Below are 25,082 nucleotides of genomic sequence, written 5' to 3'. Positions count from 1 at the left end.
TAAAAGAGCTTTGGAGGACTTACGACCAAATACGGCGGAAGGGTAGATAACATTACATTAGAATTTCTACAGTCATTGTGGGATGTCGCAACAAGACGTCTAATCAGGTTGGAGTGTAGAATGTATGAGTCTGGCGATATACCATCTGACTTTCGGAAAAATATTATCCACACAGTTCCGAAGAATACAAAAGCTGGCAAGTGCGAGAACTATCGCACAATCAGTTTAACAGCTTATGAATCCAAGTTGCTGACAAGAATAATATATAGAAGGTTGGAAAAGGAAATTGACGACGTGTTAGATGAAGATAAGTCTGGCCTTAGAAAAGGTAAAGGCACGAGAGAGGCAATTCTGGCGTTGCGGTTGATAATGTGAGCAAGACTAAAGAAAAATCAAGAAACGTTCATAGGATTTTGTCGAGCTGGGAAAAGCGTTCGATAATGTCAAACCGTGCAAGATGTTCGAAATTCTGAGCAAAATTGGTGTAAGCTATAGAGAGAGACGGGTAATATAAAATATGTACCACAGCCAAGACGGAATAATAAGAGTGGACGACCAAGAACGAAGTGTTCTGATTAAAAAGTGTGTAAGACAGGGATGTAGACTTACGCCCCTACTCTTCAATCTGTACATCGAAGAAGCAATGAAGGGAATAAAAGAAAGGTTCAGGGATGGAATTAAAATCCAAGGCGGAAGAACATCAATGATACGATTCGTTGATGACTTTGCTATAGTAAGTGAAAGTGAAGAAGAATTACATGATCTGCTGAATTGAATGAACAATCTAATGAGTAAAGAATATGGACTGAGAGCAAAGCGAAAGAAGACAAAAGTAATGAGAAGTAGAGGAAATGAGAAGAGTGAGAAACTTAACATCAGATTTGATGGTCACAAAGTAGATGAAGTTAAGGAATTCTGCTACGTAGGCAGTAAAATAACTAGTGATGGGCGAAGCTAAGATGACATTAAAAGCAATGGCAAAAATGGCATTTCTGGTCGAAAGAAGTCTAGCAGTATCAAATATAGGCCTTAATGTCTTATTATTTCCTTATTATTTTCTTATGTTCACCTTTTATAGAAAAAAAATTAAATCCTATTTTCCTACGTTAACCTTTTGTATGAAAAAAATAATTATTTTAAAACTGATGAACATAGTACGAAAAAATAATCATTTTGATTAATTTTTCTAGGTAATTTAAATAAAATTAACTGAGTTAGACATGAAAAGTGGGTTACAGAAGGATATTTCTGTAGGTTCTGAGTAAGTTTCCATTTTCTAGTGAGCGAACAGACGAAACGAGTAAGTGAGCTAGAAAATGGGAAGAGAGCAAGGATCTACAGAAATATCCTTCACCTATTATATGATTTTCACTGAATTATAGGAGTAAGAGCACTATATAACAAAATGAAAAGTCGAGTAACGAATTTTTTCTTACCCTCGTCTGCAACTTTTTGGAGAGAACTGAGCTCAAAATTTTCATTGCAAAATCAATTACTTTGTCAGCATTTATCAAATGCAGTGCTTTCAAACTCCGGCAATAGGCAGTCTGGAAAAGAAAAGAACAATCAGACAGTCAAGTTACGTCAATGCGGTTTAATACTGCAGCACGCTGCATGTTTACTCACATTTGACAGATGTTAAGATACAAGGGACAAATGGAAACGAAACAGTAAAAACTGCAGTAACGCAAATATAAATCTTAAGACAATTCACAATGAACTGCTTCAACTATGCCAACCAACAGACTTTACAGTTGCTGCAAAACTTGTGGATGTTTTGCAATATTTCTTCACTGAACTGTTATGTCCTTGTACTATTATAGACAATTATTAAGATACACCCAGAGGGACAATTATTGAATTATGTGAAATAGCTTCCGAACAGTTCGTGCTACGATGTTCAAATTGCACGGTTGGGCATGGGACATGATGGGAATTAGTATGCACGTGTATGCTTTGGTTTAGCGACGAGGTCCACTTTTATTTGAATCTGCATTTCGCTATCGAGTAGTCTCTTCATCCTCAGCCATGACTCTCTGGTGTGCAATGTCCAGTCACGGAATAATCCGAGTGATGATCCCTGATGGCACGGGGACTAACAAATGGTACGTGAAGGTCTGGGAAGATGATTTCACCCCATTATTCAAAGTGGCCCTGATTTTGATATGATGTGGTACATGCAAGACGAAGCTCGACCCCATCGAAATAGGAGAGTGTTTGATATCCTGGAGGAGCACTTTGAGGACTGCGTTCTGGTTCTGGGGTGCGCAGAGGCCACTGGCATGGGCTTCTATTGGCCGCCATATTCTCCGGATCTAAACACATGCCCTCCTATTTGCGGGACTATATGAAAGACAAGGTGCACAGCAATAACACCAAAATCATTGCTGAAAACAGCCATTCAAGAGGTCAGAGACAGCATCGATGTTCCGACACTACAGCCGGTCATGCAGAATTTCGCTATTCGTCTGCCCCACATCCTCGCCATTGATGTAGTAACCTAAGTCAGAATAATTGTAGTGACGTTTACATGTTGAATAAGGTGTATACACTTCGTGATTTGTAACTAATTTACGTTTTTTGTTAAAAAAAATGGCTCTGAGCACTATGGGACTTAACAGCTGTGGTCATCAGTCCCCTAGAACTTAGAACTACTTAAACCTAACCAATCTAAGGACATCACACACATCCATGCCCGAGGCAGGATTCGAACCTGCGACCGTAGCAGTCGCACGGTTCCGGACTGCGCGCCTAGAACCGCGAGACCGTTTTTTGTTCATATAGTTGAATAAATGTCTGTGTGTAAGTGGTATGTGCTACTGCGAAATAGGCTTGGGTCTAGGTGTAGCTGTAATCTATGTCGAAGTAGCTAAAAGGCCTGCACATACTATACATCTGCATCTACATAGATACTTCGCAAGCCACCGTACCGTGTGTAGAGGATGGTGCCCTGTGTCACTACTTGTCACATTCTTTCCTGTTCCGCTCGCAAATAGAGCCACGGAAAAACGACTGTCTAATTGCCTTCGTATGAGACCTAATTTCTCACACCGAGCAACGTGGCGCAGTGGTTAAACACTGGACTCGCATTCGGGAGGAGGACGGTTCAATCCCGCGTCCGATCATCCTGATTTAGGTTTTCCGTCATTTCCCTAAATCGCTCCAGGCAAATGCCGGGATGGTTCCTTTCATAGGGCACGGCCGACTTCCTTCCCCGTCCTTCCTTAATCCGATGAGACCGATGACCTCGCTGTCTGGTCTCCTTCCCCAAAACAGCCCAACCCTAATTTCTCGTGTTTTACCTTCGTGGTACTTACGCGCAATGTTTGTTGGCGGCAGTAGAATCGTTGGGCCGTCAGCTTCAAATGCCGGTTCTCTATATTTTCTCAATAGTGTTTCTCGAAAAGACTGTCTCCTTCCTTCCAGGGATTCCCATTTGTATTCCCGAAGTATCTCCGTAACGCTTGCGTGTTGTTAGAACCTACCGGTAACAAATCTACCAGCCTGTCTCTGAATTGCTTCGATGTCTTCCTTCAATCCGACCTGGTATGGATCCGAAACACTCGAGAAGTACTCAAGAATAGGTCGTAACAGCGTCCTATGTGCAGTCTCCTTTACAGATGAACCACCCTCCTAAAATTCTCCCTATAAACCGAAGTCGACCATTCGGTTTCCCTGGCACAGTTCTCACATGCATGACCCACCTCATATCGCTTAGCAACGTCAAGGCCAGATATTTAAACGACTTGACACTGTCAAGCACGACACTGGTAACTGTGTATCCGAACATTACAGGTTTGATCTTCGTACTCATTTGCATTAATTTACGTTTTTCCACATATAGGGCAAGCTGCCATTCATTATACCAACTGGAAATTCTAAGTCGTCTCGCATCTTCCTATAGTCACTCAATTTCAACACCCTACCGTGCACTACGGCATCATCAGCAAACACCAGCACATTGCTGCCCACTCAGTCCGCCAAATCATTTATGTACATAGGGAACAATAGCAGTCGTATCACACTTCCCTGGGCCACCACAGACGAAACCCTAGTCTCTGATGAACTCTTGCCTTCGAGGGCAACATACTGGGTTCTACTACTTAAGAAGTCTTGGGGCTACTCACATATCTGTGGTCACACCTGGTAGGCCCTAGTGTTAGTCTTGATGTGTTTTTTCCATTTTAGAGCATCTCAGTATACGCTTCACAAGTATACTATAATTGTATATAATGACATGAAGTCATTAGAAAAGTCCACAATCACTGTTACCAGTTGTTTAATTATTCTATCTTGTTCACTTTTTACTTTCCTATTTATTTAAAATTCTATACATTAACTCGTTTCGTCTTAAACCATCATCACAGCCACTTTAATAACTATTGATACACTTTGTCGCGTCAAATTCATATGTATAACCATACTGCGGACATGTCACATTAATGTAGTTCTGGTAATGGCTAGAGCAGAAACATGTAATGGTGCATAATTAAAAAAGCAATTAAAACGCAATAAAGACAAAAATATTCCATTATATATCATACAGGGTGTTTCAAAAATGACCGGTATATTTGAAACGGCAATAAAAACTAAACGAGCAGCGATAGAAATACACAGTTTGTTGCAATATGCTTGGGACAACAGTATATTTTCAGGCGGACAAACTTTCGAAATTGCAGTAGTTACAATTTTCAACAACAGATGGCGCTGCAAGTGATGTGAAAGATATAGAAGACAACGCAGTCTGTGGGTGCGCCATTCTGTACGTCGTCTTTCTGCTGTAAGCGTGTGCTGTTCACAACGTGCAAGTGTGCTGTAGACAACATGGTTTATTCCTTAGAACAGAGGATTTTTCTGGTGTTGGAATTCCACCGCCTAGAACACAGTGTTGTTGCAACAAGACGAAGTTTTCAACGGAGGTTTAATGTAACCAAAGGACCGAAAAGCGATACAATAAAGGATCTGTTTGAAAAATTTCAACGGACTGGGAACGTGACGGATGAACGTGCTGGAAAGGTAGGGCGACCGCGTACGGCAACCACAGAGGGCAACGCGCAGCTAGTGCAGCAGGTGATCCAACAGCGGCCTCAGGTTTCCGTTCGCCGTGTTGCAGCTGCGGTCCAAATGACGCCAACGTCCACGTATCGTCTCATGCGCCAGAGTTTACACCTCTATCCATACAAAATTCAAACGCGGCAACCCCTCAGCGCCGCTACCATTGCTGCACGAGAGACATTCGCTAACGATATAGTGCACAGGATTGATGACGGCGATATGCATGTGGGCAGCATTTGGTTTACTGACGAAGCTTATTTTTACCTGGACGGCTTCGTCAATAAACAGAACTGGCGCATATGGGGAACCGAAAAGCCCCATGTTGCAGTCCCATCGTCCCTGCATCCTCAAAAAATACTGGTCTGGGCCGCCATTTCTTCCAAAGGAATCATTGGCCCATTTTTCAGATCCGAAACGATTACTGCATCACGCTACCTGGATATTCTTCGTGAATTTGTGGCGGTGCAAACTGCCTTAGACGACACTGCGAACACCTCGTGGTTTATGCAAGATGGTGCCCGGCCACATCGCACGGCCGACGTCTTTAATTTCCTGAATGAATATTTCGATGATCGTGTGATTGCTTTGGGCTATCCGAAACATACAGGAGGCGGCGTGGATTGGCCTCGCTATTCGCCAGACATGAACCCCTGTGACTTCTTTCTGTGGGGACACTTGAAAGACCAGGTGTACCGCCAGAATCCAGAAACAATTGAACAGCTGAAGCAGTACATCTCATCTGCATGTGAAGCCATTCCGCCAGACACGTTGTCAAAGGATTCGGGTAATTTCATTCAGAGACTACGCCATATTATTGCTACGCATGGTGGATATGTGGAAAATATCGTACTATAGAGTTTCCCAGACCGCAGCGCCATCTGTTGTTGAAAATTGTAACTACTGTAATTTCGATAGTTTGTCTGCCTGAAAATGTACTGTTGTCCCAAGCATATTGCAACAAACGGTGTATTTCTACCGCTGCTCGTTTAGTTTTTATTGCCGTTTCAAATATACCGGTCATTTTTGAAATACCCTGTAAGTGCTGCGTTTGATATTCCTATTGTGAGTGAGCTCTAGAACGCAGTTTCCAGCCACGTTGCTGTAATTTTAGCGATTATTACCTTTGTTGTTGAAGTAGCAGAAGCACAGACTTTCTACCTAGCATTAAATGTGTTTTTTTTCTACTGGAAAGCAGACATAGTTCACTGTCTTTATATGTCAAATTCAGGTTAATAAATGATAAAAACACCTATTATTTCGGATCACATGCAAATAGCACGATGGAGACGAGCATTAGCGACAGTTACCTATTTCAACCGAAATGCCTGGCAAGGTTTAACTCCAATAGTCAGAAGTTCTGAGACACATCGGAGGTTCACTTGTGCACATTATGGGAGAGAGTTGTACCTGGACGATAGTGTGTACAGGAACACACAATGTGCTGTGGTAAGTACTTTGGTGCCGCGACTGAATTATATGAAGGAATGGACATGAGAATACCATAAGCAGTTCCTGCTATTTTCTAGTTGTTGTTAGACATAAGGTTATGTACTGTGCAGCATTTGTAAATATTTCGCGTTCTACGAGTGCTGTATAGTGTTTTCATGTTATTTCGAATATGTTGTTAATTCTTCATGTATGTTACTTTACAGTGAGTAAAATACTATATATTTTTAGAATTATTTATATAACATATGTAAATTTAAGCCATACATCGCTGATTCTGCCTCATCTTGTAGCTTGAAACAGAAGACGGTTTTTCTTACCATGGAACGCGTTATACATGTAAATGCATTGAGTTTCTTTAAAGTCTAAACTATTTTCCTGCCTTGAAAATTGAAGTTTGTGTTAGTTTCCAGAAGCTTCTGTTTCAAAATCTATTCAACTGATAACTAGTTTTTGATAATATCTCCGCTTAATTTGGTTTAACTTACTGATTATTACTGATTATGAGTAATAATATAACGCACAGACTAGTAAAACAGTACTGACATGATTTTCTCGATAGCAGTGCTTTTAAATTTCAATGAAATGTATGTTTCTAGGTACATGACTATGTTGTACCTTGGAACACGTTTCCACATTTGGAAAAATTTACCGGAGGAGCTTTTCTCTTTTTAGAAAAAGACTACAGCATGTAAAAAATAAATGCCAGCGTTTAAAAATGAAAAGTCAGGTGGAGGATGTCTGAAAGGTTTATCGAAGTAACACACTTCCCACCAGTGAAAAGCTGCAGTACCAAGTGGTTTGCGACAGGTAATATGCAATTATGTGTCAAAACTTTAGCTGTGTGTGTCCATTGAGAAGTGCAATAACCATACCTATCCTTCCATGTTGACATTTACTAATACAGTCACTACTCTGTTTTTGAACTACTGCTAGTAGTCACTTTCAGTAATAAGATATGTTCACATGGCCAGCAGCAATACAGACATACATCGACTCCTTCATATCCGGTTAGAGGTCGTCATTATTATACTGTGGCTACAGTATGACTCTTTGTTGCCTCCTGAATGATCACAGCAATATATCTCTTTTACGCCTCATAACGTTTACGAGGAGCTGCTAATGTGCTGGTCTTGTGATCAGTGTAACAGATCAGATCATTACGATAAATCGTAAACGCCATAAATATTTTAACCTCATCAATCATATGAAGAGATACGTAATGAAAAAAAAGGACCTTCAAATTAAATAGTTTCATATATAAATTGTTCTAAAAAATAAATAATGTTTGTCAAATGTCATTTTTAATTCAAAGTCTGAAATGATCACAAAAATAAGCCGGCAGCACAAAAAAGTAACTTTCATGTCAAGTTTCAGAAACTTATTTGCCCATCCCATGATCCACCCACCCATACCCTCCCACCCACAAACACACACACACACACACACACACACACACACACACACACACACACACACACAAATATTTGTTAAAACTGGCTGATGGCTAAAACAAAACTATGGATCACAGATTAAGTCTCTGTAAGTCTATCTTTATACAGATGGTTGCGGAACCTCGGTTGTTCAACAAAAATTTCAAAACAAAACATCTTTCAGCCGTCTAAATTTCCACTTGTTATTTTACTTGAGCAACCAGTTTCGGCGCTGCGTTACACCATCTTTAGGCCGCCTGAGCGATCTCTGTCGGCAGGTGATGGTCGAAGAGTTCACTGTGTCGAACATCTACGGATACCAATCACTAAATGCTGGTCCCTACTGTGACTGGACCAGAGGTGGGAGTCTTGCTACACGTCGGTCAGGGAGCCTGAAGACGGCGTAATGTGGCGCTGAAACTGGTTGCTCAAATAAAATGACAAATGGAAATTTAGGTAGCTCAAAGTTATTTTGATTCGACATTTTTCTCACATTAAGTTCTTCCCATTCTAATTCCACATCTAAATTGCTACTGAAGACTTTGGCTAAAAATGACGTCCCAAGCAGGTAGCTGAAATTCTATTTTTAGGCCTACACATGGCACAGTGACAAAACAAACTGTTGGCTGCAATACTAACCAAAGTAGGCAAGCACACAAACAAATGGCAGTCTGAATTACATGTACTGCCAGCTACTGGAAGAATACAGTTAATGTATCCTGTGCGAAAGAAACTTGAAGACAAACCATATTAGGGAGGATGAAGATTACAACAACACATACAATGTCCACGTCAGGTGTCACAATGTAATTTTCGTGTTTAAGCAGTCCATGAACTATGTCAACTTCATTTGGAGTAGGTGTGCTGGAGGTTATGTACAGAAACAAGGTTTTGGGATGGTAGCAGCATTATCAAATGCAATCTATAGTGCCTAGGCCCTCTTTAAATGCAAACTGCTAAACATAATAATATAACTATTAAATGAAATGCTCCAAAATATGGGATCTAAAATACACAACATAGCCAATGACAAACGTAATGTGCAAGCATAATTTTAGCAAAGAGAGTCAGTGAGGAGGCTGGTCGTCCGGTCTAGTCATTGCATCCTTTAGCAGGGTCTAAGTAACCACACAGGAGGAGGGTTTTGCTAGCTACAGAAAGCGCCAGTGTTTTGCGTGTTATGGAGCCCCTTAGGGAATTAGCGTCGAGAGCTCGAAAGAAGTCCAATGTATGCTCGGTATGTCTATCTGAGAGCCTCGTCTGCCAATGAGATGTGGAAGAGGCGCTGCCTGTGGCCATCAAGGCTGCAGGTTGTGGCTCATGTCGTCACCAATGGCGCCTGTCGATTGGGCCATGACGCCATCTTCAGTTCCTACAGGTGGCTGGCGAAAGTAGTAAAGAGTGCTAGCCCCGTGTGTCGGCTGCAAGCAGAGCTCATTGTTCCCACAGTCGATCGGGGTCCTGTGGTTTGAACCAAGTGAAGGGTCTCAACCGGAGGTTCCACCAGTTTTGTGACGGTCTTGTGAGTAGATTTTTAGACCTGCGTTAGAGGGTGGAGAACTGCAGGACACGGCTCGAGAGAGCATAGGTGCACTACTGTGGCCACAGTTTTCATTTTAGGCTCGGCATTAGTTTGAATTCCTGTAACCAACACCCGCCAGTCAATGTGCAGAGAGGTAAATACGGCCTCGTACAGTGTAAAGACCCTTCAACAGTCACAATTTTAACAGTACATAGTCGAAGTATTCGTACAAAATTCCAAAATTTACTGCCCTCCAGGGAAGCTGTCCGGCTAAACTTGTTCTCAGAACAGAGAGCTTGGTTCAATCTGCAACCTAGGATGGATCCAGCACCACAGATTAAGATCATAAATTTTCTATAGTGGTCGTTCTTTTCTTTAAGAAAGACTTCAACTTCACTTGCAGCATCAATAGTTGGTGACTGAATCGCCGTGTTTAGAAATTGTGCTATTGCTCTGAGACACAGTAGTTATACTGACAAAATCTCGTATTGTTTCAGCTTCAACCGATATCAGACTCAACCAAACATTACAATGTCTACCTGCTAGAATACTGACTTTATCCATCAGTACAAAACCTTTGTCATTTTCTGCTACTGAACTTCATGCCACTTGCCCCTAACATCACTATGTTATCTCAAAATTGCAACAAATTGACCCCCTGTTATCACAGAAATGTAACAAAATGCACTATGTTACAGCAAAAGTGTAGGAAATAGTCCCATGTTACAGCAAAAGTGTAACAAACAGCCTCATGCATTACAATGTTACTTCACAGTTGTAATAAATTTCCTCATATATCGGCATTTTACAAGAAAACTGTAAAAAATTTGCCCATACATCAACATGTTTCAGCAAAACTGTAAAACATAGATGCATGTTATAACAAATCACCCCATACTACGCCACGTCATAGCAAAATTGTAGCTAATTACCCTGCACGTTGTCAATCTACAAGAGGGGCTATAATTATCAGTTTATAGGGTGGGGCATTGACAGTCAGTTTGCATGTGAGGCAATTATGATCGATTTACAGGTTGGGAAAGAAATGATGTTAAAATTGTATTGCAGCACCAGCGGGTGACAGTGTGTATGTGTAGCGTGTGTCAGTCGTGTCAGTTACTGGGGTTTCAGCAACTGCGGTGTTACAAACTGGGGTCATTAGCCGCTAGCGGTGACAGCTACTGGGGGTCAACTACTCATTTTCTTAAAGACAAGTAACAAAAGAAACTTAAGGAAAATACTTCCCCCTATGTCATAATGTTACTGCAGAATTATAACAAACAGCCATATACATTGTTGCGTTTCAGTAAAAATGTAAAATATTGGTCCTGTTACAGCTAAACTGTAACAGAGTACCCTATACACCACCATTTTATATAAAATTTGTTAAGTGTTCATAGTATAGCAAATATTCCAATAAATTAAAATTTGTATTCGGTGTAGTATGATTACCTTTGTATAGCATCTAGTGGCTGATTATGAAAATGTCGTTTTAAAGAGCCCTGACAATCAGTAAATGTTACTGCTTTCCACAGAAGTTCGTTTTTGCACACAATCTTCAGTGTGCCTAGACCAACATAATAATAAGCAATATTAGCATGCCTGATGGACATCTGAAATGTGAAAACAGCATTGCAACAATACTTGACATGTACTGTGGGTATGTTATTATCTTCTCCACCCCCCCCCCCCCTCCCCTTCTCACTCTCTGCAATGACGTTTGGTCAGGTTTATTTTTTCTCATACTTTCATACAGGCGTAAGATCACATTAATTGCTTTCTTCCAGTAGCTGGCAGTAATTCAGACTGCCTATTTGTTTCTGTGCTTGTGTAATTTACATAGTTTTTAGCTAGCATATGTTTCTTAAAGTTACAGATTTTATTAGGTTTATTCCAGTACACTGCCTCATTTAGGTTTAAAAGTGGAGTGTCAGCTACTGGCTTATGATGTTATTTTTATTCTTACGTGTTTTGTAACGCTTTAAATGAAAAAATTGCATGGGAAAATTAATTTGAGAGCCCACAGTAATGTGTCAGGCGTCAAGTTTCATGGATCTTTGTGTGTGTGTGTAAATGACTTTGTAATGCTGGAAATATACATTTTTTATGTGGATGACTCTGAATTAATAATGTGTGTGTGCTTGTGTATGTGTGAGAGACAGAGAGAGAGAGAAAGAGAGAGAGAGAGAGAGATGAACAGCATTAATTTGTGTAGTTGAGGTGAAGGTCACATTTTTTTAGGGTTCCCTAACTCAATCGGTTAAAACAGATCCCTTATAGGATCACTTTTTTATCTGTCTGTCTGTTAAAAACGTGTTCCCTCAGGAATGGGTAGATGTATCAAGTTGAAATTTGTCACATATCACGGTATTACCTAAGTTACTGGGATCAAAGATCTTCCATATATGCCATATGTTTCGATACAAACTCACACATTAAAACCTATGGTGTACTTCCCTTTGGGGTAGAATAATGAAATTTGGCAAGAAGCAAGGTTCCATAGTACAAATAAAGGAAAAAATCCGAAAATTGTTAATTTATAATTTTAACATACGAAAAAAATTTTGTCAGCTGTTATGCCTGTCCTTCCGTCTGTTAATAGCTCTTTTTATCAGGAACAGATTGACATGTCACATTGAGATTTATTTCGCATAATGAGGTCTATAGTCCCTTGGCGGTGTAATGTAAAGTTCTGAGTCAATGCAATCTGCAATCAAAAGATACGACCATTTATGTTACGTAGTTTACACTCGCATATGCACTCATCATAACCAATAATGTATTTCCTGTTGAATCATGAAATTTTGCAAGAACTAAGGTTTGTTGGTATGACTAAGGGAATAAATCCGCAAATTGTTAATTTGTAATTTTATCACACGAAAAAATATTTTTTTGTCATTTGTTGTCCGACGGTGTCTGTCCTTTCGTTAGGACCCCTTTTGTCGGAAATAGGTATACGTTTATCTCGTCTATATCGATATCGATAACAGGCAAAAATTGACGATAATCTCGATTCCGGAGATGGATAAACTATCTGCTTACATAATTAAGTCTGTATGGAACTCTAGGGGCATGGGTCCTACCTTTAGATATGGAAATACTGTCGTACTGCAATTTTTTTTTTTCACGTGACACACTTTTCCACTATTCTGGTGATAGTTACGTATGTTTAGACGGTGGTACAGTGTAGTACCGGTAAAGTTTATGTCTCATAGAACAATTTAAATGCAGAAATAATTGATTTGGCAGTCTATAGTGCATTACACCAAGTATGATGCAGAGATCGAACACTGAACGTTCACAATTGCTGCTTGACCTATGAATTAGATCATAAATGCCAAGTTACACCACTATAGTCAATATCTTCGCGTGTATCTGATAAATAATCAAATAACTTCGAAGATGACGCCAATTTACGCAAAATTAGGTTAAGGTATTGCATTTCTCACATGGAAATACTGCAATAGTGTCAATATCCTTACATATTTTAGAATATAGCTCAGAGACTTTTGAGCATGGCGACATAATGGCTGCTGAAATATGTGAGCTAATTACGAGATTTGGAATTTTTTTGCGAGTGAATTGTTTACGAATATCCTATTAAAACAACTTGGTTGTTTCCATTAGCTTCCTTTTTTTGAATTTCCCACCAATGTCATCTTGATGATATCGTGTATTGAAGGTCAATGAGACGTTGTTACCATGGTATGTAGCCAACTCACACTAACATTTGCACTTTGTTCAAATATAAAGCTAGCCAATTACAGTAATCGTCAAAAGCTTAAGATTTTACTCAGGTCTGCTGCAGCAATGAAACCAAGAATGTTTTATACAAAGTTATCTTTATCTACATCTATATGATTGTTCTGTAATTCTCATTTAAGTGCTCGCCAGAGAAGGAAATGTGGGAGAAGTTCCTGTCTCAAATTCCAGCATATGTCCACAGCTGTAATTCTGATACGAGGAAATACTAGCAACTGATACAGAACTGTGTAGGGTAACGCTGCTCTTCTAGCCTTCTTATGTGCAAATTACACATACAGACAAAATTTTACTTAAGTACTATATGTTCCAAGGAATGTAATGTTTGAGACGTGTGTACATTGTATGTGGAATATTATTTTGAGAGAACCTACCTTGTAGCCAAATTCAATAGCGCGTATGATATTGATATCGGTCCGGAGGGCGTGTCCAGCAGTCAGGTTTTTCAGATCCACGATTACGATGTCTCCGAGCGAGTAGTCATTAAATAACATCATGTCGAGGTTCATGGAGACAATTTTCCCGTAATTTGGCCACGAGACCCACACGGGGTCCGGGTCGGCGTCTGCGAAGATGTGCACCCGGTAGAGGTACTCGGTGAGGCGAGGCATCGTCACCACCTTGCTGTCGGCACGTTATAGACACAACAGTGAGAGGTTATTCACAAAATCTCAGACAAACACCAGTTGTACGTAACTTATTGCCTGCACTGGAACAAGACTTATAGTTAGGTGCCTTAAACAGTCAACGACGCCCTCACACATTTCTAAAAAAAAATGGCTCTGAGCACGATGGGACTCAACTGCTGAGGTCATTAGTCCCCTAGAACTTAGAACTACCTAAACCTAACTAACCTAAGGACATCACAAACATCCATGGCCGAGGCAGGATTCGAACCTGCGACCGTAGCGGTCTTGCGGTTCCAGACTGCAGCGCCTTTAACCGCACGGCCACTTCGGCCGGCACACATTTCTAACGCACACTCTTGCGGAATACCGCGTAAAATTGCAATAAATATCATGATCAAAAAAATATTAGTGTTTTATTGTACCTCCCGTCGCGTTTTAACCTTGTGAATGCGTACTGTTACTCGATTTTTGTAATGTCGTACTTGAGTTTGCTGAGATTGTGATAAAAACATTTTCACTGATGAAAAGATCAAATGCTAAATTTAGGAAAACGCAGATCACAAACATCGGAGGAAAAGAAAAGGAAATTGAGCACACCGTATGAAAACACAGGAGATGGGAGGAACACTCCGTCAGTTTATGCACTCATTTATACAGGGTGGGGCAAGTAAAAGTGGCCCAGATCAGTAGATACGATTGGACGTGAATATGTGGCAGCATTAACGGAGGAGGAAAAGACAAACAGTTACTCCCAACGGGATGGAACCACTGTCTGTACAGCTGGTCCAACCTTGGAGCGTGTTTACACAGTCTTCACGTGTGACGCAGTTGTTATCATCTACATCTACATCTACATCTATACTCCGCGAGCCACCTTACGGTGTGTGGCGGAGGGTACTTATTGTACCACTATCTGATCCCCCCTTCCCTGTTCCATTCACGAATTGTGCGTGGGAAGAACGACTGCTTGTAAGTCTCCGTATTTGCTCTAATTTCTCGGATCTTTTCGTTGTGATCATTACGCGAGATATATGTGGGCGGTAGTAATATGTTGCCCATCTCTTCCCGGAATGTGCTCTCTCGTAATTTCGATAATAAACCTCTCCGTATTGCGTAACGCCTTTCTTGAAGTGTCCGCCACTGGAGCTTGTTCAGCATCTCCGTAACGCTCTCGCGCTGACTAAATGTCCCCATGACGAATCGCGCTGCTTTTCGCTGGATCATGTCTATCTCTTCTATTAATCCAACCTGGTAAGGGTCCCATACTGATGAGCAATACTCAAGAATCGGACGAACAAGCGTTTTGTAAGCTACTTCTTTCGTCGATGAGTCACATTTTCTTAGAATTCTTCCTATGAATCTCAACCTGGCGCCTGCTTTTCCCACTATTTGTTTTATGTGATCATTCCACTTCAGATCGCTCCGGATAGTAACTCCTAAGTATTTTACGGTCGTTACCGCTTCCAATGATTTACCACCTATGGCATAATCGTACTGGAATGGATTTCTGCCCCTATGTATGCGCATTATATTACATTTATCTACGTTTAGGGAAAGCTGCCAGCTGTCGCACCATGCATTAATCCTCTGCAGGTCCTCCTGGAGTACGTACGAGTCTTCTGATGTTGCTACTTTCTTGTAGACAACCGTGTCATCTGCAAATAGCCTCACGGAGCTACCGATGTTGTCAACTAAGTCGTTTATGTATATTGTAAACAATAAAGGTCCTATCACGCTTCCCTGCGGTACTCCCGAAATTACCTCTACATCTGCAGATTTTGAACCGTTAAGAATGACATGTTGTGTTCTTTCTTCTAGGAAATCCTGAATCCAATCACAAACCTGGTCCGATATTCCGTAAGCTCGTATTTTTTTCACTAAACGTAAGTGCGGAACCGTATCAAATGCCTTCCTGAAGTCCAGGAATACGGCATCAATTTGCTCGCCAGTGTCTACGGCACTGTGAATTTCTTGGGCAAATAGGGCGAGCTGAGTTTCACATGATCTCTGTTTGCGGAATCCGTGTTGGTTATGATGAAGGAGATTTGTGTTATCTAAGAACGTCATAATACGAGAACACAAAACATGTTCCATTATTCTACAACAGATTGACGTAAGCGAAATAGGCCTATAATTATTCGCATCTGATTTATGACCCTTCTTGAAAATGGGAACGACCTGCGCTTTCTTCCAGTCGCTAGGTACTTTACGTTCTTCCAGCGATCTACGATAAATTGCTGATAGAAAGGGGGCAAGTTCTTTAGCATAATCACTGTAGAATCTTAAGGGTATCTCGTCTGGTCCGGATGCTTTTCCGCTACTAAGTGATAGCAGTTGTTTTTCAATTCCGATATCGTTTATTTCAATATTTTCCATTTTGGCGTCCGTGCGACGGCTGAAGTCAGGGACCGTGTTACGATTTTCCGCAGTGAAACAGTTTCGGAACACTGAATTCAGTATTTCTGCCTTTCTTCGGTCGTCCTCTGTTTCGGTGCCATCGTGGTCAACGAGTGACTGAATAGGGGATTTAGATCCGCTTACCGATTTTACATATGACCAAAACTTTTTAGGGTTCTTGTTTAGATTGTTTGCCAATGTTTTATGTTCGAATTCGTTGAATGCTTCTCTCATTGCTCTCTTTACGCTCTTTTTCGCTTCGTTCAGCTTTTCCTTATCAGCTATGATTCGACTACTCTTAAACCTATGATGAAGCTTTCTTTGTTTCCGTAGTACCTTTCGTACATGATTGTTATACCACGGTGGATCTTTCCCCTCGCTTTGGACCTTAGTCGGTACGAACTTATCTAAGGCGTACTGGACGATGTTTCTGAATTTTTTCCATTTTTGTTCCACATCCTCTTCCTCAGAAATGAACGTTTGATGGTGGTCACTCAGATATTCTGCGATTTGTGCCCTATCACTCTTGTTAAGCAAATATATTTTCCTTCCTTTCTTGGCATTTCTTATTACACTTGTAGTCATTGATGCAACCACTGACTTATGATCACTGATACCCTCTTCTACATTCACGGAGTCGAAAAGTTCCGGTCTATTTGTTGCTATGAGGTCTAAAACGTTAGCTTCACGAGTTGGTTCTCTAACTATCTGCTCGAAGTAATTCTCGGACAAGGCAGTCAGGATAATGTCACAAGAGTCTCTGTCCCTGGGTCCAGTTCTGATTGTGTGACTATCCCATTCTATACCTGGTAGATTGAAGTCTCCCCCTATTACAATAGTATGATCACGAAACTTCTTCACGACGTTCTGCAGGTTCTCTCTGAGGCGCTCAACTACTACGGTTGCTGATGCAGGTGGTCTATAGAAGCATCCGACTATCATATCTGACCCACCTTTGATACTTAACTTAACCCAGATTATTTCACATTCGCATTCGCTAATAACTTCACTGGATATTATTGAATTCTTTACTGCTATAAATACTCCTCCACCATTGGCGTTTATCCTATCCTTGCGGTATATATTCCATTCTGTGTCTAGGATTTCGTTACTGTTCACTTCCGGTTTTAACCAACTTTCCGTTCCTAATACTATATGCGCACTATTTCCTTCAATAAGAGATACTAATTCAGGAACCTTGCCCTGGATACTCCTGCAGTTTACCAATATTACGTTAACTTTTCCTGTTTTTGGTCTCTGAGGACGGACGTTCTTTATCAACGATGATAATGTCCTCTCTGGTAAGTCGTCAGGTATTTTATCGTTTCGCCCAAGGGGGGGTCCCTCTAACCTAAAAAACCCCCGTGTGCACGCCACACGTACTCTGCTACCCTAGTAGCTGCTTCCGGTGTGTAGTGCACGCCTGACCTGTCAAAGGTCAGTCTGGTCGTGGCACATAGTGTCCACTCAGGCCACCTGATCTGTCAGTGTGTGGAAAGCCTTCAAGTCTAGGGTGTATCGCAACAAGCCTCATAGTCTTCAGTAACTGCAGCAGAACATTAGGGATGAGACTGCAGCAGTTACAACAGTGCATTTTCGATCCGCATTCAGCAACTTGCTGACCAGGGCCCAAAAGTGCCCATAGATGAATGGTGGTCTCTTTCAACATCTACTATACTCAAGTTAGTACTGTATTTCCTTTTCTCTGCTGTGGTTCGTTCTACCCTGGAACTCTGTTCTGTGGGTCACCTTTACTTGCCACGCCCTGCACAAAGTGGTTCCCGAAAGTCAACAACAAATTCTTGACGTTGCTTAGAGATATTTTTGGAGTACTGAGGCATCAGAAATTCTTGATCTCCGGTGGCTCGTTAGAGACTAATTGCACTTCGTTTGATTTCTGACCCCCATTTATCTTTGTGCCAGCATTGCACTGAAAATAACTAGACAAGAGCGCAAATGTCAGCAGAACGTGATCGGCGTCTTCTTTGAAAACAAACTCATTCCGTTCACTTTAGGTATTCTGCTAATGGAAATAGTAATGTCCACTTCACTCTTCCCCCTCAAGCTGATATTACATCCAGTACTGGTCGGCTCTGTCCAGAGTTTATTCTACTGGCAGTGTTGGTTGAACACTGGAGTGATAAGGTTACTAATGAAGAGCTGGTTGCGTATGGTTAACTGAATGCAATGGAAGAGCGACACAATGATCTGACGATTGTTGCATTACTCAGCAATTAATGTTGTACGTTTTTCTGTTTGCATGTTGCAGCTTTTTAACTCTTGTGAAGAAATTTTCACAAAAACAAGGATAACAGCGATAACAAACCTAATAACTCTTAATTACATTATTACTCTTTACCAATACCGTGGGTCCCTTATACCGAACCACTCATAAAATATCCCTGAACAATCTCCGAAATTTTGTCGTTGGTTTATTGTTTCACTTTGTATTAGATGAACAAAAGAGCAGATGCTCAAAATTGTGGACCAACATCCCTGACCCAGATCTAATGTTACGTATTCTAAGCTCATATTCATAGAGTTCCCTAAAAAGAAACTCATAAAACGGCAAGGATTTAGAAGGCCAATTTATATCGTGCAAGCCACAGAAGAGTGCAACATACTAATTTTACATACCTAGATTTCCGGAAAACATTCGACACTGCACCACGCTTTATATTTGTTCTTAGAGTCTTTTGTGGTTGCATGCTTCAATAAAATCTTCTTGGCTTGCAAGCCCCATCACTTCGAATAAAACACTCGAGCTTTCGTTAGCTGTCTCTGGCATCATCAGTAGTCCAGATCGCTGACTGCCACGACCGCCACGGTGTTCTGCTTGTGAAGTGATGCGACTTGTGAACCGAGAAGATTTTATTGACGCTGTATATTTTTCCTCGAATACCTTATACATATTTAAATACGCAACTGTCTCGAAGATTTTTTAAATGGTAGAGACCAGTACGTTGTCATGGACAGCGTCAGTTCATCACAGATAAAGATGAAACCAGAAATGCCCTATAGCAGTTTAGTGTTCGCCAATTACATAAATAGCCTGTCGGACAGGCTGATTATAGATTATAGAACATGGAACACGCTTAACCATCTAACCTATATGCTTATACCAAGGGTTTTTAATGTATTTTGACTAAATAACAGAGTACCTTCAAGCATTATGAAACGAACTGCTGCCGAAGATACTCGTGATCAACTTTCGTAGCAATATTACTGTCACTTTCTGTTTCTATAGTCACTGTCAGGCAGCATGAGAATCTGAATTGTTCTGTTTTGAGAATTGAAACATCGGAATCAACATATCAAACAGCATGCTGAAATTACTGTTACAGTGGTTGTTTCACAGCCTTCGGTGGTTTTTCAGACATCAGCGGCAATAGTTGCACTGTATTATATAGGAGAGTGGGAGGATGTTCGTCAAAAGTGGTGTTAATGTTAATCGAGAATGTCCTCTGTACTCTGATCTGTTTATGACGTTTTCTAGTACTCAGACGAATCTTTGCCTTATACATATTTTTCCACTCATGTACTATAGTTACTTATGGTGCAATATTATACCATAAAAATTACTTTTCCAATAAATGCTAGAAATAGTATTAAAAAGAGAATATTATCACTCATTCTTATTTTGAAAAGTCATCTGAAGTCATTCAAGACAATTGTATAAACACTCCTGGAAATGGAAAAAAGAACACATTGACACCGGTGTGTCAGACCCACCATACTTGCTCCGGACACTGCGAGAGGGCTGTACAAGCAATGATCACACGCACGGCACAGCGGACACACCAGGAACCGCGGTGTTGGCCGTCGAATGGCGCTAGCTGCGCAGCATTTGTGCACCGCCGCCGTCAGTGTCAGCCAGTTTGCCGTGGCATACGGAGCTCCATCGCAGTCTTTAACACTGGTAGCATGCCGCGACAGCGTGGACGTGAACCGTATGTGCAGTTGACGGACTTTGAGCGAGGGCGTATAGTGGGCATGCGGGAGGCCGGGTGGACGTACCGCCGAATTGCTCAACACGTGGGGCGTGATGTCTCCACAGTACATCGATGTTGTCGCCAGTGGTCGGCGGAAGGTGCACGTGCCCGTCGACCTGGGACCGGACCGCAGCGACGCACGGATGCACGCCAAGACCGTAGGATCCTACGCAGTGCCGTAGGGGACCGCACCGCCACTTCCCAGCAAATTAGGGACACTGTTTCTCCTGGGGTATCGCCGAGGACCATTCGCAACCGTCTCCATGAAGCTGGGCTACGGTCCCGCACACCGTTAGGCCGTCTTCCGCTCACGCCCCAACATCGTGCAGCCCGCCTCCAGTGGTGTCGCGACAGGCGTGAATGGAGGGACGAATGGAGACGTGTCGTCTTCAGCGATGAGAGTCGCTTCTGCCTTGGTGCCAATGATGGTCGTATGCGTGTTTGGCGCCGTCCAGGTGAGCGCCACAATCAGGACTGCATACGACCGAGGCACACAGGGCCAACACCCGGCATCATGGTGTGGGGAGCGATCTCCTACACTGGCCGTACACCACTGGTGATCGTCGAGGGGACACTGAATAGTGCACGGTACATCCAAACCGTCATCGAACCCATCGTTCTACCATTCCTAGACCGGCAAGGGAACTTGCTGTTCCAACAGGACAATGCACGTCCGCATGTATCCCGTGCCACCCAACGTGCTCTAGAAGGTGTAAGTCAACTACCCTGGCCAGCAAGATCTCCGGATCTGTCGCCCATTGAGCATGTTTGGGACTGGATGAAGCGTCGTCTCACGCGGTCTGCACGTCCAGCACGAACGCTGGTCCAACTGAGGCGCCAGGTGGAAATGGCATGGCAAGCCGTTCCACAGGACTACATCCAGCATCTCTACGATCGTCTCCATGGGAGAATAGCAGCCTGCATTGCTGCGAAAGGTTGATATACACTGTACTATTGCCGACATTGTGCATGCTCTGTTGCCTGTATCTACGTGCCTGTGGTTCTGTCAGTGTGATCATGTGATGTATCTGACCCCAGGAATGTGTCAATAAAGTTTCCCCTTCCTGGGACAATGAATTCACGGTGTTCTTATTTCAATTTCCAGGAGTGTATTTAGATAATTACTGATATACAATCAGTATATGATAAGGTATCAACTAAACATAACGGGAATAGCTCTGGTAATATTTACTCCAATTATACAATACTGTTTTTACCTATGAATCTCCAAAAGAATTTACATTTGCTAAACATAAGCTTTAAACTGTAAATATTATAAAACTGAGAAACGAAAATTATGTAGATAGTAATTTGACCTGTAGAACATTCTGGAAACTTCCAGAACTATCGTCACGATATACACTATTCTTGCTTGGCGCAAATTGCTTAGCCTCATTACACATAAGAGAGAGTGAACACGATGTGAAGATCTTTTGACTCGTTGTGGTGAGAAGGGCAGTGGATCTGTTCATAACTTTTATGTGTATTCAGAGTTAATATTTGCCTTTTGATTTTAAACAGTGTTTGTGCCTGTGTTTTGATTAATTTTAAGTGAAAATAAAACATCACAATCTAGAAACATGTCATTAACCTTCTGCTGTGTCATTTCAACAACCTAGGACCAAATTGATTGTATTAAGACTATCACTGATGCTATTAGCAAATTAAGTGTCTAATTAGCAGTTTTTGTCAAGATTCCTCTCTTGAACTTTATCTACAAACATTGCGTACGAATAGACTTACATATAAGAAATGCCATTAAAAATAAATATTTGCGATGTTGAGAATTAAGGGGAATCTTTTCAGGTGGGTGCTGAAGGCATGATTTACAGACATTTTTGGCTCAATAGTTAATGTAGCTTTTTCCATAAGAATACTACGAAAATCCACAAGTTAAGTCAATTAGAAAGATTGCAGGGGAGAAGGCTATGATGGGCACTTTGTTCAGAGAATAACAATTACTCATGCAAAGACCATGAGTAAATGAAGGTAAAGGAAAAATCACATGATTTTAATATGAGAATTCAGAGGAAGAGAGAAGCTAAGCACAACAAAACCCTTAATTTTGGTTTTTGTGGCGTATTGTGCTTTTAGATATAGCTAAAATGAACAACAATAAAGAAGTAGAAAGTAAAGCAGGGGTAGGGAGGGGTTATAGATGTGTATCAGCTAATTTTTCACATTTCAAAAGATGTATAAGCTGACAGAAAACCTGATTAGTTGTGCTGAATTAAGACTTATTTTAGGAAAACAGGGAGATATGCAAATAGGTATGAATTCTAATAGTGACCAAATGAAATGTAGCAATGACCTATTGAGGTCAGAAATAAAATTCAATGACGATAATTTATTTTCAAGAATAGGAGACCTAGAATCTATCATGAAGATAAACAATGAACAAATAAGCAATCAAATTACTGGATAGCAGAGTAAATGTTACTAACAGCAAAATCAGCCTACTTGTTAAAGAAGAACATTCAGTTATAGAAAGCAGTAGTGATCCTATGCAAGAATCTTATGTTAACACAGCCCTACCAAACACTGACTTATCTTTTTCACAAAGTAGAAAAGAAACAGTATCCACTAATAGAAGTTTTAGGAAAACAGTATTCGAAAGCAGATGTGTAATCATAGCAGAACTACTTATTGAAAAAGTGTGTATGATATACATAACTGTACTTTTACGTTACTCAAGAATTTCAATAATAAAATTTTATCTGTGAGAGATTCCCATGAAAATGTTAGCTTCAGTGATGGGTCAAAAAAGTTGTAAACTTCAATCTGGATAAGTCAGTGTTGTAAGTACATGCTTTGGTACAGTTTAACAAAAAACTCAGCTCAAAGACGTGTTAGACATTTTTATTGGCTGTGTATTGTGCTTGCAGTGAACACAGTGGTGGTAAAACTGGGGCTTTTCATTGAAACAGGAACAAAATCTGAATTAGATGGAGACGAAGAGACAAACGTTGAGGAATTGTAGCAGTAATATTCCCAGAGGATCACAAACCTCTTTCATGATACGTATGTAACAGGTCCAGGGCCTAAATGTTCTTGCTGTATTACTTCAATAATTTCAACTTTATGTACTTCATTTTTTCTCCTACCCATCATTTTATCCTTGTAGAATTATTCCTACTGTCAATCTGTCTTCCTTTTAGTAGTGTAAGAGACAATAATGTAGTTATGTAGCCTTCTTATGATCTCACATTACTAGCTAATTAAACAGAAACGACAAACCATTTGAGGACTGGAATATATAATATTTATTACTGTTTCTGTTGGGGAAACCTATTAAATGTGAAACATTATTATTTATATTTTTGAAAATTTTCGCTGTATCTGGAGTGTTAACATATTTATGTGAACCAAAGGTGGAGACAAGAAAATAATTTATTTATTGGATTACTTAAACTATGGTGTGTTATGTTGTATTAGTAGTGGATAAATAGATTTAAATTACTTCCATCTTGGGAATCTTTCATGCATTATGAAAAACAAATTTGGATTTTTACATAATGGGAAGTAGGACTGTTTTATGTGTTTATAGTCAGCTGGTGTCAGCAAAACAAAACGTCTTCGAAAATGGAAATCTTTGATTTTTACAAGCTTTGTCAACTTCATCACTGTTATGATATCATTGTGAGACAAGGTTCAGTGGGGAATGGTATTTCTTAAACGAAAATAATAAACAAACTATGAAAACTATAAGTTATAGAAGATGTTTGAAAGAACAGTTGTGATGTAAAATATATTTCTTTGCTCAAAATACATGATATGTTACCATGAACGAGGTGCGTAGATTACATTAGAGCATTCTTCTACATGAGGTGTATTTATGGATTTATGTGAAGCTTATCGAGAATGTGTGACGCATATATTAAGATGAGGTTTTGTGAACTAATCTGTATTTCTGCGGTTTATGTGATGATGATAGGTCGATGATGTATTAGGGACTATTTGTGCTCTCTCCTGTAATGTTTTGTACTTTTTTGTGATGGTATACTGTGCATGATTCTGAGAAATGACTAATGTGAATTTATGCTACATGTTGACGTAGAATAATAGTCTGTGGTTACGCTGATGATTTTCATGAAGTGTAGGCAGTGGGTCTGAACTACTGGTAGTATTTGAATTTTGGTTGACAACTTCGTGATGGTCAACACAATCTTGGTATTAGAAAAATTATGAGAATTGTTTGTATGAAGTACTAAATATAATGTGACTGCTGACTATAAAATGTTAATAGCTCATGAAAAACGTCCAAAGCTGTTTAAATTTTGAATGCATGGCTGCACATAGTTAAAATGTAGTGGGCTATACTGGTGGGATCATTACTGTTAGAAAGGATTTTACTAGGTCACATTACAACTGGAATATAAAATACCTATAATCATAGTTGTTATATTTACCAAATAAACAGAAAACTGTCGATTGTATAAATGATATGAAGCCATTTAAGTGAAAAGACGGTAGATTTTTGTGTTTTGTGAGAAGTATTGCTTTGCACAATTTGTTGCGTTTTTATATGGTGATATTACAATACTGCAAACGACGCCTTCCCTAAATGCTTGTTGATAATATTTTTTTGTTACATGTTTGTGTGCCAAAATGGTATTATTTCGTCAAGTACATGATTTCTAAATTACCTTTTCAAAACTGTAAAAAAGAACTATTTACAGTGGAAGATGTTTTGTAAAAAATTCAGCACAGTGGTTAATGAGGGACGATGACTTTTGAAGAGAAATTCATTTCAAGACGAAAATGGAGAAAAGGAAGGGATACACCATAAAAGAATGATCGAACGGGACGGAAATCGGTACATGTGGTGTACATATACAGACAAAAC

General features: G+C 40.4%; 1 protein-coding gene across 2 annotated transcripts in view; it reads right to left on the bottom strand.

Moving 5' to 3' along the window:
- LOC124615272 (retinol-binding protein pinta-like) overlaps positions 1 to 25,082 on the bottom strand; it is a 114,557-nt gene that overhangs the window by 49,443 nt on the left and 40,032 nt on the right. For both annotated transcript variants that reach the window (XM_047143020.1, XM_047143021.1), the window contains exons 4-5: positions 13,593 to 13,842; positions 1,437 to 1,547 (exon numbers count right to left, since the gene is read on the bottom strand). In XM_047143020.1, coding sequence (XP_046998976.1) covers positions 1,437 to 1,547; positions 13,593 to 13,842 — 361 coding nt within the window. The remainder of the gene's footprint in view (positions 1 to 1,436; positions 1,548 to 13,592; positions 13,843 to 25,082) is intronic.

This window comes from Schistocerca americana, chromosome 5, assembly GCF_021461395.2.
Source record: "Schistocerca americana isolate TAMUIC-IGC-003095 chromosome 5, iqSchAmer2.1, whole genome shotgun sequence".
Classification (NCBI taxonomy): Eukaryota; Metazoa; Arthropoda; class Insecta; order Orthoptera; family Acrididae; genus Schistocerca; species Schistocerca americana.
Note: the sequence above shows the minus strand (reverse complement) of the source record. Positions and strands in the feature narration are given on the sequence as shown.